Source organism: Solanum tuberosum, unplaced genomic scaffold (genome assembly GCF_000226075.1).
Source record: "Solanum tuberosum cultivar DM 1-3 516 R44 unplaced genomic scaffold, SolTub_3.0 scf00039, whole genome shotgun sequence".
Classification (NCBI taxonomy): Eukaryota; Viridiplantae; Streptophyta; class Magnoliopsida; order Solanales; family Solanaceae; genus Solanum; species Solanum tuberosum.
In genome coordinates this window covers 477240-495664 of record NW_006238968.1, presented here as the reverse complement: position 1 = coordinate 495664, position 18425 = coordinate 477240, and the positions used below count along the sequence as shown (strand labels likewise).

At 32.0% G+C, this 18425-nt stretch overlaps 3 protein-coding genes across 4 annotated transcripts; 1 reads left to right on the top strand and 2 right to left on the bottom strand.

Annotated features, from left to right (window-relative positions):
• On the bottom strand, positions 1-2104 carry LOC102599565 (uncharacterized). Its single transcript, XM_006343338.2, has 4 exons — positions 2099-2104; positions 1173-1560; positions 385-450; positions 1-298 (listed from the first exon to the last, which is right to left on the bottom strand). Exons 1-4 carry the CDS (start codon positions 2102-2104, stop codon positions 246-248), a joined length of 513 nt encoding a protein of 170 aa, XP_006343400.1. The 3' UTR covers positions 1-245.
• A 4428-nt stretch (positions 2105-6532) lies between these two features.
• On the top strand, positions 6533-14187 carry LOC102581165 (sphingosine kinase 2-like). 2 transcript variants are annotated; one of them, XM_006343202.2, is made up of 10 exons: positions 6533-6910; positions 9497-9619; positions 9727-9827; positions 10718-10790; positions 12016-12102; positions 12212-12289; positions 12424-12494; positions 12701-12970; positions 13218-13340; positions 13742-14187. In XM_006343202.2, the coding sequence occupies exons 1-10, from the start codon at positions 6577-6579 to the stop codon at positions 13940-13942; spliced, it is 1461 nt and encodes a 486-aa protein (XP_006343264.1). In that variant the 5' UTR covers positions 6533-6576; the 3' UTR covers positions 13943-14187. The 2 variants fall into 2 exon arrangements, with proteins under 2 accessions (XP_006343264.1, XP_006343265.1); XM_006343203.2 differs by lacking the exons at positions 6533-6910; positions 9497-9619 and having other exon boundaries at positions 9747-9827; positions 10715-10790.
• A 600-nt stretch (positions 14188-14787) lies between these two features.
• Positions 14788-16877, bottom strand: LOC102580825 (uncharacterized). The gene is made up of 2 exons (XM_006343201.2): positions 15815-16877; positions 14788-15313 (listed from the first exon to the last, which is right to left on the bottom strand). Exons 1-2 carry the CDS (start codon positions 16758-16760, stop codon positions 14994-14996), a joined length of 1266 nt encoding a protein of 421 aa, XP_006343263.1. The 5' UTR covers positions 16761-16877; the 3' UTR covers positions 14788-14993.
• Between the last annotated feature and the right edge of the window lie 1548 nt (positions 16878-18425).

Here is an 18425-nt window from a genome sequence, read left to right as displayed (position 1 = left end):
TATACAATAGGAACTTCCAAAAATTTCACTGCAAAACACCTACTATCAAATCCAAACTGTAGAGTACATTGAAAGTTGACATAGAGTCGAAAGTATATACATTTCTCATCTTAACACAACACATCTTTACAGTAACTAAATTTACGAAAGGAACTGTTTTGGGAAGTCATAAACAGCTGTGTGACTAATCACACCTCCAGCTGACAACCAGAGGAGCACTTGAATAATCTTGATACTGAATGCTGTCACCTTTTCTCGCTAGTCTTGCTTCGAAAGGGAGATAACAAAGAGAGGCGAGCTGTATGCAAGTGTAAACACCTCAGTTCCTCATTCATCAATATAAATAATAAACATGTAAAACTTGCAGATAACATGAAATCTTACACTTCTGTGAAACATTGCCAGCAGTTGGGGTTTCATCTTGGGAGATCAAATTCTTCAAAGTGAAAACTGGAAGAGACAAGGTATAAGGTCAGTTTATAGATATTGACGAGCAACACGGGAGAACAAATTATTGTGGATTCCATACGTGAGGCGGCGTGTTGAGAATATAATAAAAGTATGTAAAAGTGTGCTCTCTCTTACAGCTTAAACCTTTAGATAAGACGGTCACACACTTCAACACATGAATTTCAATTGTGCAGATGGGATTAGAGCTAAGCATTCAGGATTAAATCAAAGTTGTCCATTGAGTCATCTAGAGTACATACACATCAAAGAAATCTTCCCAAAACTGTGCATGATGTTGAAAGACATGCCAGCCAAGAACTGCTTCCCCCATTCTTCTCAACTGACAACCCAATAGTACTAATCCCCTACCCCTACACCACTCCTTTCCAATCACAAACAGTTCTCTATTAAACTCGTTTTCTTCTCTTTGTACATCTTATTTTACTTGTCCTCTTGTTCTCTGATTTTGATGCTCCCTATTTGGCAAAAAGTAACACGCAGTGCTAATTTAAGAATTTGGTGTCTAAGACCAAAACCAAGCAAAGACACCATCCCTGCCTGGCTGCAGGCTCAAATGATAGCTGGTCATAAACTTCATTTTTGGAATAAGAAAACTAATGTTATATTTTTGGATAAGAACATCTTTATAATGTAAAAAGGAAATGTGTCAATCGATGTTTTCCACTACGGCTATCAAATTAAGAGATCTTAAAGATCGTTACCTTCACTAGGCAAGGGAGCATTTGTGGCACTATCATCCTGCTTCATGCTATTCATGCTTGCACCATTTGATTCTGCTCCTCCAGAGGTGTGGTTCTTCTTTCCAAACCTCAGGAGGCGTTTAAAACCTTTTGGTGATTCCTTCACTTGAGTCCTTTCTGCAGCTTCTGGATTGTTATCTACTATAACAGTGTGAATATCAGGTGCATGAGCTTTGCCAATTTCTTTAACTGTTGATCCTATGTCTGAGCTAGATGGGAGTGCTTTAGCAAACTCCAAGTTTCTGGTACAAGGGTCCTCTACAGATGAGACACAAGCATACGGAGCACGATAAACAGTACTTCCGATATTTGGAAACTTGGGTGTGTCATCTGCACAATTCGTCCCTGTCTGCAAATATTAAAGGTGGAAGATTCAATTTCTTCTGTTCCATATGCACAGCTAATTCTTCTTTTCTTGTTTTTGAGAATGACAAATCTTGATGTAGTTTCTCCATCTTTTTCTTCCTGCAATTACCTAGAGAATGGAAAACATATGAATTGAAGGAGAAGAAAGAAGAGAACTAGAGCTAATGGAAACAAAAGACCCAAAAACGATCGGGTCAAATTTTTTCGAAATGGGTTTTTAGATTAAGTGGGTCATATATTTTGAAATGGGTAAAGAATATCTATGTCACATTTGCCATGTCAGCCGGCTGTCAAAAAAGGGCAATTTTAAACCTTAAGAAAACGTTGAGGGCATTTTTTAAACCAAAAGATGGAAGGAGGGCATTTTTGAACCATTTGGGATACGTTAAGGGCATTTTTAACCCTTTTCCCTTTCTTCTAATACTCCCTACCAAACTACCCCTTAGTCTCATATATACGATTTTGAATGAGAGAAAGAAGTGAGGAATTCTTTTAATTTCAATAAATATCAACAACAATACAGTCATTGTAGTATATTAATGAGTAATATTTCATTCTTAAATAGTGCGTAAATTTTTTTTCGAACAATTTATTTTTATTTGTAGTATATCATAATACAACCTCTCATCTTTTTCTTTTTCTCTAAATAATTCATTCTTGTATTGCGTATAAGTTCAATTTGTTATTGTTATTATTGAACAATTTATTTATCTCTTAAACGATCATGATATAATCTTTTTTTGATATAAAATCAATCAGTAGATTTCACTTTTTTCGTATCATATAAAGAGAGTAGGGGCCCTCTTTCTTAATTTTTTTTCTAGTTTTTATTTCAAGAACCTTCTCTGCATTTCTCCCATGTTCTACTCTCTTATTTTTAATTTTTCTTGTGTCAGAAACATCTTTACACCAAATATAACTTTTATTAAAAACAAAAAGGCAAATGATGAAGTAACATGCTTTCGACTTGAAGAGTGATTATGTATAAAATCATAATTTTTTATTATTACTTCAGTATTTAGCTAGGATAAAAATAGTAACAAAGAAATTAAGAATGAAGAAACTCGATTAATAAAAATTAATTATAATTAAAAGATAGAAGATACTCAAACACAATCATTGTTTATGGTAAAAAAGCAAAAAAAAAACCACGAAGGAACTCAAATAATAAACTAAAATAAAAATAAAACATAGTTTATTTCTAAAGGTAATAAGTGACTAGGCAACTAACATAGGTTATGGTGCAAGTGAAACTGTTCCACCCTTAACTAGAGGTTCGGATTCAAGTTCTAAGTATGAAGAAAATCATGTTGGGAGTGCCTCCCAAATAGGCTCGGCAGTCCATCCTTAACTAAAGGTTTCGAGTTCGAGTTCTAAGTATGAAGAAAATCATGTTGGGAATGCCTCTCGAATAAGCTCTACAGTACATGAATTGAATTTAATCAAAGCTCCAACACGAATTCCACGAAAAACCTAAAAAAAAGACCAGGCAATATAATGTCTTTGACACGCCTTGAACTTAAAAGGATTTCATATAATATTAATTATTAAATATTTTTCGTAATATTTTATCAAAAAAAAGGGTACTAAGTTATGTCCTCATTTTTTTTATTGTTTTATTAATTTTTATTTTTTGAAGAGTTCTCCGGTGTTTGTAGTTATAAAATATCAATATTCTCTGTGCTTTTACTCTTTCACTCTAGCAAAATTGATCAATTCGAATGATACACTTACTACAATATCCAAAATCGTTTTTTTGTGATTTTACTAATTAAAAATATTATAAATATATTCTATTGTGAATGTCTATTATCCAATTTATTAGTTAAGCTTGTGATTTGATAAGCTTACAATCAGATAAGCATGTAATTAGATAAGCTTACACAAGTAGATGGCTCGCATAACAACGTTTAGAAAAGATAAAATAATTGAGAAGAAATATTCTGAAATATATTTGTAAGGTGGTAAATTTAACTTCTACTCTAAAAAAAAAGAGTATAACTCTACTCATGAAGTAGTAAACTTTGAATTTTACTCTCAAAATAGTATAAATTTGTAATATTCTTCTGAAGTTAGAAAATTTATAAGATATCTGAAGTTATATTTTTTTTGTATTTGATTTAACAAAATAATCACTTATTACATTTAAATAACTATGTTTCATTCTCCGAAGTGAATGAAGAAATATCATAACTTACCTACTAAAGAGAGAAAATAATAAATGATATACATTTTATGTCGTGGTATGAAATAGATTGTAATATATGTTTGGATAATTACAATTTATTTTTATCGTTCAATTGTTACTCGCTTATATTTATTCACTTTGATAATTGTATCAACGCATATAATTTTGATGAATATAGTTGCAATAGGTTATATATATTCGGTCACTCAACATATTGTTTTTTCTATATCTTTATCAAATAAAAGTAAGGTCTATATATACTTTATCCTCTCCAAATACTATTTGTATATTTACATTAAATATATCATCATTATTATTATTATCAAGTGAATGAAGAGTTTCTTTACGTCAAATCCAAGAGTTAGAAGTAGATATGACCTTTTTCCGTTTATTACAATTAGCTTCATTTAAATATGTTTATATACATTACACGATATCTAGTAATAGTAAGTCAATAACAGCAATATGCTCAAATTAATTAAATGTTATATCTTGCATAAATTAGGATTCCTTCATGAGTCACGTCAACAAATCGTGCAAAAAACATCTACCTCCTAATACTTTGTTTGGATGGTGATTTCTTGTTGTAATCAATTAATTTAAATATTTATTTTAAATTTTATTAAATTTATCATAAAAATAAAAAGTTTTATAATAATTAATTTAGTGTGATTGAATTGTTACTTTATTTTTCTCCCTTATTTTCCTTTATTTTTATTTAATAATTTTATTTTGTCTTTTTCCTACTTTTTTCCCCATAAAGGTAAAAGAGGGTGGTCTTAAATATTTCTTTTATTTTAATTTATGTAGTATTTTTTAAAGAGAATTTTTTAGAAATAACAAACATAATAGATTTATAGTTTTGATAATTGATCTCTATAACTATAGTTCCGTTTGCTATGGAGGTTACGGTTTGTATATTTCTGTATGTTTGTATATTTCGCTGGCAAATATACAAATAGTATTAATATATACAAATTTTGTATTTATACATTTAGAATTTTTCAGAACTCCGTTTGTATATTTCGCTTGCCAATATACAAACATGATAATTTATTATGTTTTTTCATAAATCGTATACAAATAGCTAGGGTAAGCATATACAAAATTCTGAATTTATACGATCAGGAACTAAATTATACAAATTCTGGATCTATACAAATCAAGTGAATTATACAAATCAGGTGAATAGCAATAATTGAGGAAACTGTAGCCGCATAATTTTTTAATTTTTTTAAAAAAGACATATTTGTATATGTAGCCATATTTTTTCTTTGGATTTTCTATTTTATCCTTAATAAGATTATTTATAGCTACATAAATATTTATATTTTATTTTAAATTACAAATTAAAAAGTTTTTCTATCAATTTTAAACTTCACGCTCAATCAAAGCATCAATTGGAACCAAAATAATAAAAATAAATATGACCAAGATAAAAAGAAGAAGAAGAAGACAAAAGCACATCAAATTAATTGTTAACATTTCTTCATTCCATAACAATTAACACTCAAGTATAATAGTATTTTGATAATAATCAAAATAAACATTATATTTAAAGTTACAGCTAACACCAATATAAGTTTGGCCAATATGTTTTAAAAGAAATCACCCTTACTTAAATATTGTCATCACTCACCAATCAACAAACTCTATGATGCATCGATTCAAATTTAATGAGACCTTAATACAATACGAAACATATCATAACTAAAAACAGAAATTAAACAATAAAATTGTGCGGGCAATCCAAAGAGAAGCTTTAACTTGTAAGTAAAAGAGGATAGTCTTAAATAACACTTTTATTTCAATATATCATTCTAAAAAATGATGAATTCTTTTTCTCTCTAATATATGAGAATAATTTGACTTTATTTTGTTATTTTATTTTTAATGAAATAATTTATACTTACATAAATATGCATAATTTATTTTTATAAATTTTAAACATTTTCATTTTATTCTTAAATTTTAGTATCTAGTCAAATACCTCACATAAATTAAGACAGAAGAAATAATAAGCAAAATAAAATAATAAAATAAAAAATAATGACATATGTAGGGTCATACTATAAATAAAGTGAATGCAAACTTTATCTCTATCTCATACAACATAAAGAGATTATTTCCACACACGCTCGACTCAAGATAATGATATCATCAAGTCAAATTGATCATTATATGTATGGTTTAATACATAGCCAACTCTTTAATTGTCATATTACGCTTTATAAAAGTCAATTTGACTAATTTTCAAAATTAAATTATATTACATTAATTTAATATTTTAATAAAAAAATTTAGATATTCAAAAATTATACGAAAAGTACTATAAATTGTAATTTAAAAATATTAGTCAAAATTCTTATAATATTGATTCTAAAAAAAGAAACCATGACTGATTCAAATATCTCCATTAAATTTAGTACTTTTAGTGTCCCAATTTATGTGATATTTTTCGTTTTTCGAGAGTTAAACAATTTAAGTTTGATAAAAAAATTGCTAAATCTTCAATTTTTTTTAAAATGAAATTTATATATTTTAAACTATGTAAAAAATACTATAAATCACAATAATTAACAATTTAAAATAATTAAAAAATATAAAAAAATTTATGATAAAATAAATTCATTTGAATCTCAAAATCCAAAAATTTGTGCCGCTTTCCAAACAAGGAAAATAGAAGAGTGCAAGAAACAAACAAAAATCGTGCGATAAATTCAAAGAGAACTTTCCTAAACCGGTTTTATATATATATATATAAATGAGCTTCCATGAACAACAGAGAGTGCGAATAATCAACGCTAAATTATGGGTAATACGAAGCCCATTACTGCAGCTCCGGTTCTATCGGACCGGGTTCGAGTTAACGGAGTTGAAACTGCGGTGACGTTCACGGCGGAGGAAGGAATACTCCGATGGAGAGAAAATTGCTTGTCGATTGAGAAAGAGGTTCTCGGGATTACCGTCGAAGGTTCGAAAATTAAAATTAGGGCTATTAAGGAGAACGACGGCGGTGGAATTATTTGCTGCGGCGGGAACACTGTAGGTACTGTGAGGAGGAGGAGTTATAATTTGGAGATGTTAACTGAGGATTCTCTTCGAATTTGGAGTCAAAAGCTTCACGAGTTCATTGATTCACTTGGTAACTTTATTTTTATTTTTTTATTATAACTTTTTGAATTAGTTTTGCTTGCATCTCTGCTAATTATGCGGGATACCTTCCACCATCACAAATACGAAGAAATCACTTCCAGACGTTTGGTTTGAAGAGGGGTTATATTGAGATTAATTATGCTGTGATAAGTTATATCTGTATTATTTTTTATTAAGGGTTTGATTTGTTGTATTAAAACTAATGTGCATTTGTGTATTTTATTTTAAAAAAATACTCTACAACTTATTTAGTACGGTTTCTATTTATATGATTCATTTTTTTAGAATCTAAAAAGAAGAAAAATCTCCTTATTTGATAAATATTTAAAGATACTATCAATATTTTTATCTATGTTGGGTCCCACTTACTTGGCAAAAAATCTATAAAGGTATATTTTTTTAAGGCTAATTTTGAAACATTGCAAAGTTTTCTCATATTTCTTGAACTCTATATTCAAGCAAACTATATCATACAAATTGGGATGGAGCGAGTAGAAAAAGAGTTTGAGGGAACTCAAGGGTAGTTTTGTCATTTTCATTGTTTTAACTTGTTAAGCAAATGAGGGATAAGGTAGTACTTTCTTAGGACTATATATGCTTATCGAGCATACCAAACGACTCGTAAATGTTTTTACCTTCACTAGAGGTTGAACCTAAAAATATGACTCTCAATCCATTTTCATTGATCATTAGGCCGCCTACTTGGTGATATGATGATGGTCTTATATTTATTGTTTAGTAGTTGCAACATAATTTGTCACTAGAAAGAGAACCTACTTTATTGAGTAATGGAGCTACAGAATAAACTTTATTGTGACTATCCATAATATACCTAATCTGTTAAGGACCGAGAATAAAGTAAATAATAGGTTAAAATACCATAATAATGCAAAAAGTTAAAATCTTATAACTTTTATACAGGTATGGCAGAGTTGGACGAACCCTTGCTAGAACATCCATAAAATATTTATATATTTAATTGCAAATCCATTAATTGAAACAAGCTATGAATTTGGTCACAAATAGTGGCGGAGCCAGGATTTTCAATTAGGGGTGTGTCAAAATATAAATGACTGAATTCATGAAGTAACCAAAGGGAGTCAATATAAAGTGTGTGTATATATATATATAAATAGAAGATTTTTTTTTTACTTAATTACCCAGTGTAATTTTCTGATTAGGACACCTTGAATACATGTGGGTGTAGGTCCTCTGTATACAGACAGAGGTTATTAACTACACATATAATACAAAAATTATGTCTTTTTTGGATTGTCATTGTATATAGCTTAGATTCATGGAGGAACATGGCTATGGTTTTGGTAAAAGTATGAGCTTATATTTATTAAAAATGATAATAGAATTGAAAAAAGTACTAGTAAAAGTCTCATGTAATATATATGAGTAAATATCTAGTTGGTTATTACTGAATAATGAATCTAGAAACTATCTGAGTGCATCTCTGTATGCTTTAGTGAAAACAACTACTATATGAATTATGTACATACAATTTCAAGTCCCATGAGGTATGAGTAAGGTTTGCGTACATCCTACCTTCCTCAGACCTTACTTGTGAAATTATACTGATATGTTGTTGTAATTAGAACTCTCATGAGCACGTTGAACAACGGTAATTTGTTTAAATTGCAAATGAAGAGACAGAATATGCAAAATCTCTATACATACTTGTATATGAAAGCATACAAATAGAAATGGTATCATTATCTTGTACTTGTAAGCATTAATTGTGTTTACAGGTTCGGTATCAAGATGGTGTATGATTAAATTACAAATTTGCGAATTTTACCTTGATTCCAACAAAACAACAGTATGAATTACTGGATGATTATTTCCTATTTATTCTTTCATAAAATGATAATATAAGTTCAGAGTAGCTCTGGACATTTCTAGGATTAGAGTTCCCTTGACTTAATGTTTCATTGGTTGACAGTTGAAGACATTACCATGTCTGACTATTGTTCAATGGTTTGTTATAAGGAGATCATTGGAAGTAGGATTGACTATTGATTTCAAGGGAACTGGAGTTAGATCTTTTTGACTTTTGAATCAAATTCCTTAATTTTTTTTATAAGATGCAAGTGGTGGTGCAGCCCTTTCCCTACCTCTGCGTGCAGGTCCGCTGGATGCTTCGTGCACTGCCCTTTTATATAAGTTCCCTGTTTTTCCAGTTGAGGTTTTTGTTTCCTTCTATTTCAACGCTTGATCTCATTGTGTGATTGAACATGAAATAAGAGACATCCCACTAGCAAATATTACGTAATTCATGTTTGAAAAAGAGAGGCTGAAAAGCTGATTCTCCATTATTGCTTTGTTCTTAAACATACCGTTATCTCTTTAGCTAAGTTGCTTTCTCTCAGAAGAAAGAAACATTTCAGGCATGCTTCACTCTGATTATAGTTTAAAGTGATCGACTCAGTAGCTTTCAACATTAGTAAAAGCATAACTATTGATAGTATTCTCCTTATCATGGCTGCCTTTGTATTTTTTATTTTATTTTTCTTTCATGGATCTTTTATATGATGGATATGGGGTATGTGACTTTATGGAATTTCAGGTCGTCCAAAGCGACTTTTTGTGTTTGTGAATCCTTATGGCGGAAAGAGATCTGCATCAAAGATTTTTATTGATAGTGTAAAGCCACTACTTGACGATGCAAATATTGACTATACAGTGCAAGGTTAGAAGCGTTGAATTTTCTTCCTATCTGCTTCTAGGTTTTTTTTTTTAAAAATAAGGTTGCAATCTGCTTCTATTTATTGTTTGTTATATGATTTTTATTCTTAGAAACTAAATATCAGCTACATGCAAAGGAAGTTGCTAAATCATTGGATATTCTGAGATATGATGGAGTTGTTTGTGTCAGTGGGGATGGAATTTTGGTTGAGGTAGGTTTTTGTTGCCTATTTTTATTTATTGTTCTTTTACTGGTTGGTCGAGCCTATTGTCTTTTTGCGTTTGCGTAGTCATAGTTAGACAATTTTTCTCAAGAGCTTCTGTCATTGTATACTTGATGAAGGAAGGGCTTTACTTGTTTGTGGATTGGCGTTATGCTCTCTAGTTATAAAGCTCAATAGATATTTTTTTGATTTAAAATATAATTCCCACTAAAAGATGTGAAAGATGAAAGTATCATAGATATATGTAACACTCGCTCCTTCCCGGTGATGATATTTTTCAAGACATTGATTGATTAACTGTGATTCCAAAATTGACACTCAAGCACGAACCTTTTAAATTATTATCAATATAAGAGAAAGGGTATCACTGGATGTTTAAGCAAATTGATTTTCAAGATTCTTACAAGTTCAAAATGGTTTTGTGCTACCATGCTTCAAAATTTTCTCTTTCTTTCAAGCCGAGGGTCTATACTCTATTGGAGACGGAAACAACCTCTCTACCCCACGAAAGGTAGGATTAAGGTCTGCGTATATCCTACTCTCCGCTAACCCCACTTGTGGATCACACTGGGTATGTTGTTGTTATTCTTAACAAGTTCAAAATGAAAGAGGATCTCATGGATGAAAATTATTCTTAAAGAAGGCCAATAGGATTTTCAACATAGGGAAAAGCAACCAAACAATCAATGTTAAAGCACATATACATTACTATGTAGTTTTTCACTTAATATCCAAACCGACAACGGAGATGCACAAAAGAAAAAGTAGTTGCTTCATGAGCATGATATGCTTAAGCTCAAACGTTTTTTTGTAGTGAATGGATGATAAACATATCAGGTGATCCCTCACGGTCACACTCTTTTTTCAACTTTTAGTAGGTAGTTAATGGACTACTTGAAAGGGAGGATTGGGATTCTGCAATAAAGATGCCTCTTGGAGTAGTACCTGCAGGTTTGTCTCCTTTCCTCTATTGCTATTTTTTTTTTTTTGATAAACACTAAGCTGGTTTTGCATGTTTTGATTAGCTTTTTTTACATGTTTATACCACATAGAATTTTCAGACAAGTAATGAAAGGTACAACATGCAGCCACACATTTCTATTACCTGTACATGTAGGCTAGACATTCTCTTAACACATGACGTGTCAGCAAATATAAAAAAATTCAGGGATAGGTAAGTTAGACATGATGCAACTTGTTCCAGCAACAAAACATTAGTGTCAACTAAACAATCCTTCACCTCAAGGACTTTTAAGGATAAGTAAGATGCTACACAACCTGTTCCAGGGAGAAAATGATGGTGCAACTAATCGATCATATATAGAGGCTGAGAATGGATCATTTTTAAGCTTTAGTCTGTTGTTTCATACTAGTTTTAGTTTATCTGGCGACTGGTGGGAAGCCGAGCTGTTATGTCAATCACATCATGCACGCTGTTGTTTGGTAGAGGTTAGCTGGATGAAATCAGATTTGCCCCGTAATATTACATAAGTACCTCCCTGATTTGTTTGGGAAATAAACTGGGATAAATATCGGTGGAATTAATGAGTGTAAAATCGCCTAAACACTTGTAGTTTTTATGGACTACTGTTTGGTCCATGTTTTAAGATTGCTCGTCACTGTAATTCGACATTTTTTCAGATCAGGCCTGGTTTTCTTTATTTGTCACAAGTTCCTAATGCATTGGAAACCACATAAAATAAGATGCGTGATTTGTGAATTGTTTTTTCTAATGTACTAAGTGATAGTTTTCAAAAGTAAACATATTAGAATCAAGGTTTGGAATCATAATTTATATCTCAACATATTATTGGATGCCATGAATGCACAGACAGTGGACACCAATGTTTAAAACATAACTCTCGATTAATCAAGGTCTGTACTTCCAACAAAAGGAATTCACCAAGCTAACGTGTATTAGTTTCGCTACGCATTATGTCTAATCTTGGTAAACTAGTTTTAACTGTTTGAAGATATTTGGCTTCTAACTTGTGAACTCAGAGCTACTTCGGTGTCTAATGATTTTGGTTTATGTGTGCCTTCGACATCATTGGCTTTTGGTTGATTTTTTTACATTATGATTTGCATGGTCGTTGGTTAGTAACTTTTAGGAAAAGCTTAGTATGTAGAAACCCTTTCAGTTTCTTTATAATTGTGAGTCATAATGTTAATACAGGCACCGGAAACGGCATGGCAAAGTCTCTTCTAGATGCTGTTGGTCTTCCTTGTACTGCGTCCAATGCAACACTTGCTATTATTAGAGGTGGAGAATTACTAGGCTTTTGGAAGAAAAAAACCTGTAGTTTCTGCATGGTGAAGTTTCAATTACTCTTTCTTTCTCAATTACGGCTAAGAAGCTTCGTTTCTTGCAGGGCACAAGCAAGCACTAGATGTAGCTACTATTACACAGGGGCAGAATAGGTTTTTTAGTGTGCTGATGCTTGCCTGGGGTATTACATCTTCTATTCTTTCCTGTGGTTTCAACGACACTGATTTGAGTTCGTCCTATAATTAAGTACTTAACGAATCAGAATAGACAATTATAGCTGATATTTATATTGACTGAAGATTTCTTGTTTTCCAGGACTTATAGCTGATATTGATATCGAGTCTGAGAAGTATAGATGGATGGGTAGTGCTCGAATAGATTATTATGTACGTTTCGCATTCTGTTTCCTTTGAGTTTAGTGATTATTCTCTTACCTCTAAATGTCAAATTGGATTTTGTTCGTATCATCATATTTGATGGCATGACAGCTCATACTGCTTTAAGGTAGTGGTACCGGGTACTTTAAGTACACGGGTTGCCTAAAGCATCATCATTATGCTCCTTAATCTCTAGTCCAATACTATTTGGCCAGGCAATACAACGAATATTTCGCCTTAGGAGGTACAATGGATGTATAAAATTTGTGGCAGCACCAGGCTATGAAACTTTTGGAGAACCAGCTGACCCGGAAGGTGAAACTATTAGTGAAGTTAAATCGAGTTTCGTTCAGCATGAGGGATATTGTGGTCCTGCTTTGCAGAAGAAGGATTTCAACCGTAAGATTGAGGGGCCTTTTGTATCAGTTTGGCTTCATAATGTACCTTGGGGAGGTGAAGATACTCTCGCAGCACCTGACGCCAAGGTTGGTTTTTGTTACTTTGAACATAACTTAATTGGTACCTATTAGTACATGTTTTACTTGAAAGGCGGAGCCATGACATAACTGGTAAAGTTGTAGCCATGCGATTAGAAGGTCAATGGCTCGAGTTGTAGAAGGGTAAGACAACTACGTACAATAGACCCTTGTGGTCCACCCTTCCCTGAACCTGCGCATAACTTGGATCTTTTACTTGTAGAAAAACCTAAATTATACCTTGGTACTTTTGCAGTTTTCAGATGGTTACTTGGACTTGGTCGTGATAAAGGACTGTCCAAAGTTAACGTTGCTATCATTGATGACCGAGTTGAGCAAAGGCGACCATGTAAAATCACCACATGTCTTGTACTTCAAGGTAGAGTTATCGTTTCATCCTTAAGCTTCCATTTTGCAAGCTCTCGTCTCTTAAGCAAACTCTCTCTTTTTTGTGTTACTTTTTGAAATATATCGATGTTGTTTCATTTGATTAGTTAATTATTTTGTCTCAACACCCCCCTCATGTGTTGTGCTGATTCTTCTTCATGGACCGAACTCATGAAGTATCGTTTGATTTTGGTGTGACTATGAGATATGAACTGACATACCTCTTTCTTGCTCTGATACCATGATTACCATCAACTCTTTTAGTTAATTTAATATCATCTCAACAGAACTCCATGCATGTGATGTGTTGAAACTACTGATAAAATGCATGTTTTATATAAAATTAATTCGAACGCAAAAATAAGGTTGTTGATTATTGTAAAACAATTACAGGTTAAAGCGTTTGTTCTTGAGCCTGGCACACAATTAGATGATGGATCAAAAGAAGGGATTATAGATGTAGATGGTGAGGTTCTTGCAAGAGGTAAAGGAACTTACAAGTCAAATTACAAGACATTGATGACATATGACAAACTCTATATAAAAGTAGATCAAGGGTTGGCTACTGTTTTTTCTCCTAGTACCATTTCTTAAAAACATTTTTGGCTGTATTTTTTTCTTGAAGGAGATTTTTTTTTATTTTTTTATTAAACAAAGTCATGTATGTACTATGATAATAAACAAGGGTAAATAAAAGAAAGAATAAAGAAGTATTAGAACACAGTAGGGCCTAATCGGGGGTGATGTTCCCAACATGATTTTCTTCATATTTGGGGCTCAAACCTGAGACCTCTACTTAAGGGTGAAACAATATTACTAATCATGTTGGTTATTAGAAATGTTTTGATATTTTATACAGTGTAGTTATCTTTTATTTTCAACTATTAATATTAGATTTTTGTTTGTATACGTAACATCGATCTAAATTTCACATCTCATCACCAATATTCATTGATTTTATCTAGAGATTTATTACGTGCCACCAACCTCGTCCGAGTATTTATAATTATTGAAGTCTCATAATGAAACACATGACTTTTTGTTTGTGAAATCACCAAGTACGGGTCGGGTCGGGCCCTACACCATGGCCCTCCATTTTCATACTAACCACACAAATCATTGTTCATTGACACTGATACATTTTTGGCACGAGAAGAAACAAGTGTTTTGGCGTGCCAAAAATTTTGACTTGAAAATCAAGAAATTTCATACTCTCTTTCATTTTAATTTATTTATCTTATTTTTTTAAAATATTTTTTTCTTTAACAAAAACTTTTTAGTTTCTTTTTTTCACGTGACATATTTGAAACCACAAAATTAAAAGACATCTAAATACATTCTACATATCTTTAGTTCAAGACCACAAGATTTAAAAATCTCTATTACTTTCTTAAATTTCATGTCAAGTCAAAATTAGACAAACAAATTGAAACTGAGACTGAGAGAATAATGTACTAACTGAATTTTCATTTATCTCAAGTTTAACCCTCTTCAATAATAGAATATATTGCAATTCTATATACACAAACTCTAGCCCTATTTGCACTATTTCCCCCCCTATATATACACACACATTCACAAAAAATAAAATAATTTTTTTCCTTTTCTAACAAATAAAAAAAATAGTATAAATTGCTAAATTAACTTAAACTCCACGATTAATCATCTCCATGTATTGTTGTAATGACTGTTCTCTTTGTAATCTCATTTCTTCATTGAATTTTTTAATAAATGCTTCAACTCGCCGGTTTAGCTCATCTTGACTCGGTGATGGTTCAAGTGCTTTTTTTATATTTTGAACCGGGGATTCACTTCCCCGGTTCTGGTTCTGGTTCTGATGTTGCCACGTGTCTACCTTGTTCAGGTGCCTCGTGAGAGGCACGTGACGCCCTTCCGTTATTTTCTTCCATGTACTCTCTAATGTCTCTTGCCTTTTTACTCTAGCTACCCTTAGTGATTTCACCCCTGAAAAATTCAATTATTTACGAAATTAGCATTAAACATAAGACCGAATATATTGACAACCTTTTAAACGTATATATTTATTTAAATACTATGATCAATTTCAATTGAATATCTATATGTTACGGATCAAAAACATACTTCGAAACACACATAAAATATGAATTATTCATTTCTTCTATTTAGTTTATGTGTGTTTATATGATAATTCAGATAACAAACTCAAAATATCGAGATATTTTAGGTATGGTTTTTAATCCTTTACTTTGAACCTAAACACATTATGATTAACTTATCTACATCATAAACGTAAGTTGTACATGAGATCTTACAAGTCACAACTATAATTAAGGGAAGTGATATTAAGTAATTAACTTATAACATTTGAAAAGATCTTTTCGAAAGTTAATTTAAATATATGTGATAGAAATACTTTATTATGTATTTGGATGCGCAATCGGAACGGAGTAATGTAATAAAAAAAAATTGATAGATTTTTCGTACCTTCAGGACTCGTCCTCATCAGCGGTTTCCGATGACTGAACCTCGAAGAGACTAGCGGTTTCTCAGTCGTTAGCCGTTGAATTAGCTCCGTTTCTACTTCAGGCAACGGCGTAAAAATCGAATTCGAACTCACAAATTCATCATTTTCACCTTCGTCTTCATTCACTACAGTCACCATAGACTTTACTTCAACCACCTCCAGCGGTTCATTTACCGGTTCAGTCTTCTCCTCAAACACTTCCGGTTCATCTACCAGTCCCGGCGCATACTCACACATCTCCGATCTGGAAATCGTTACCAAATCTGAGTTCACCGGAGGCGTTCCGGCAGAAATCAACGGCATCACCTCAAACGCCTCTGGTTCATCAACCAGTTCCGGCTCATACTCCGACATTTTAGATCTGAAAATCGTTACCAAATCTGAGTTCACCGGAGGCGTTCCGGCAGAAATCAACGGCATCACCTCAAACGCCTCTGGTTCATCAACCAGTTCCGGCTCATACTCCGACATTTTAGATCTGAAAATCGTTACCAAATCTGAGTTCACCGGAGGCGTTCCGGCAGAAATCAACGGCGTAACCTCAAACACCTCCGGTTCGTCAACCAGTTCCGGCGCATACTCCGACATTTTAGATCTGGAAATCGTTACCAAATCTGAGTACACCGGAGGTGTTCCGGCAGAAATTAAGGACCGCGATTGCTCGCCGGATTGTTGTTGTTCCTTACGATTTGATCGAGAAGTAGCGGCGATGATGATGATTATACCGTTGAGTAAAATGTAGAGGTACGGAGGCTTTAACCATGAAATCAAACCGGACCAAATCGTAGGAAATTCATATAAAATCAACGGAACAGAGGATTTAATTGCAATGGCTGAAGAAACTGCTCCGATTGAAATTAACAGAAATTTCACCGTTAACATCAAATTGCTCGTCGATGATTCCATTTTCTTCGATTTTGTTTGATAATTCTTAGCAAAATGGTTGTTTATGTGTGTGAGAATTTAGAGCGTAGAAGATTGAAATTGCAGAGTTGGTTGAGAGTGAGGAGTTACCAATTACCACTATAAATAAGCGGTCAGAAGCATGCAATGTTTATTTTTAGAAATTTAAAATTCCAATTTATTCAAAAAATTAAAAAATTAATTGAATCTTCAAATTTATTAGGTAAAAATAATAAAAAAGATAACGTATAAATTGAGGACGCGTATTTTTATTGGATATGATGAGATATGAGCCGTTGGATCAAAGAAAGTAAGCAAGGGAAGCTTCTTTTCTTGTATTTTTCTCATTAGTAATTATGGTTATTGGATTAATGATAATATTTTACTTTATTCATGCATGTATTTAACCTAGGTTAATTTTTTAATCACGATATGATATTAAAGTTAGACTCCTTTTAATTCATTGATTACGTAATATCAACCTTCATTTCATATTGTCTAAACTTCAAATGTCTAGTTTTAACGTGTGACGAGGTGTTGAGTTTCCACGTCTATGCTTAGGGGTAAGATGGTTTCTTTTTATAGTTTTGAATAACCTTTGCTTCATGAACTAATTTTTGGCGTTGAGTTAGATATAAGATCTATTCTTTTATCGATTATTAAGAGGCATGGAGGTTATATTATATTATATGATTTTGAATAATTCTTATATTTTGTGTTAGTTTTGTGATTAACTTAGGCTTAAAAGTTTATTTCTTTAACGTGGTATTAAAATAGTTTATTTATTTGGTGTATAATTATTAATTTAGATTGACCAAATCAAATTTTAATTTGAACGTTAGTGGGCGGAAGGTGTGTAGTATTATTTGGGAACCCGTGGCTATGGCTGCGCCGATATTATGTGGTCTGGTTGGCTGCCTTCGGGCCGACAATTTGACTTTTTGTGCACATTGGTCAAACAAAATACAAACAACTGTGTATTATATTTGTTCTAACTTTTTTGAAATAATTTGGTTGATTATAAAGTTTTTAAGGGAAAAAATGGAATTCACATATGATAAACATGAAAATATTAACATATCATATCATATCATATGTTTATAAACATACCTTTATAAGAAGTAGGGTCTCTATATTAGGGAGATCAAACATTTCCTAAAAGAATATTTTAAGACGGATTTACGATTTTAAGTTTAAGAAATATTTGTGTATATACTTTACTCTTTCTTAATATTATTTGTGGGACAATATTAGATATATTATTTGAGAGGCTTGTATCTCTGCTCCTGAAATGTTCATGGTTCAATCTAGTTTAATTTTAACTATCCTAATAAAATAAAATTCAATGAATGTATTTGGTGTTTATACAAAGAAAATCAAACAAAATAGAATTGGTGTTTACTTGAGAAAATCAAATTTACTACGTTTGGAACATTTATCTCTTTTTTATACAATGTTGAAACAAGATAAAATAAATAAACAATCCCTTAAAAAGAATGACACCTGTTAGTGAAAACTTACAAGATAACAAAAATACAAGATTACAATTGAAAATAAAATGAAGAAAATAAATCTCTTCAGGCTGAGGCGCGGATATCTCGCTCTCTTTAAGGAGATTCAAGCCCACTGCAGCAAATGTTTTTCACCGGTCCAGCAGTAGTCCTTCTT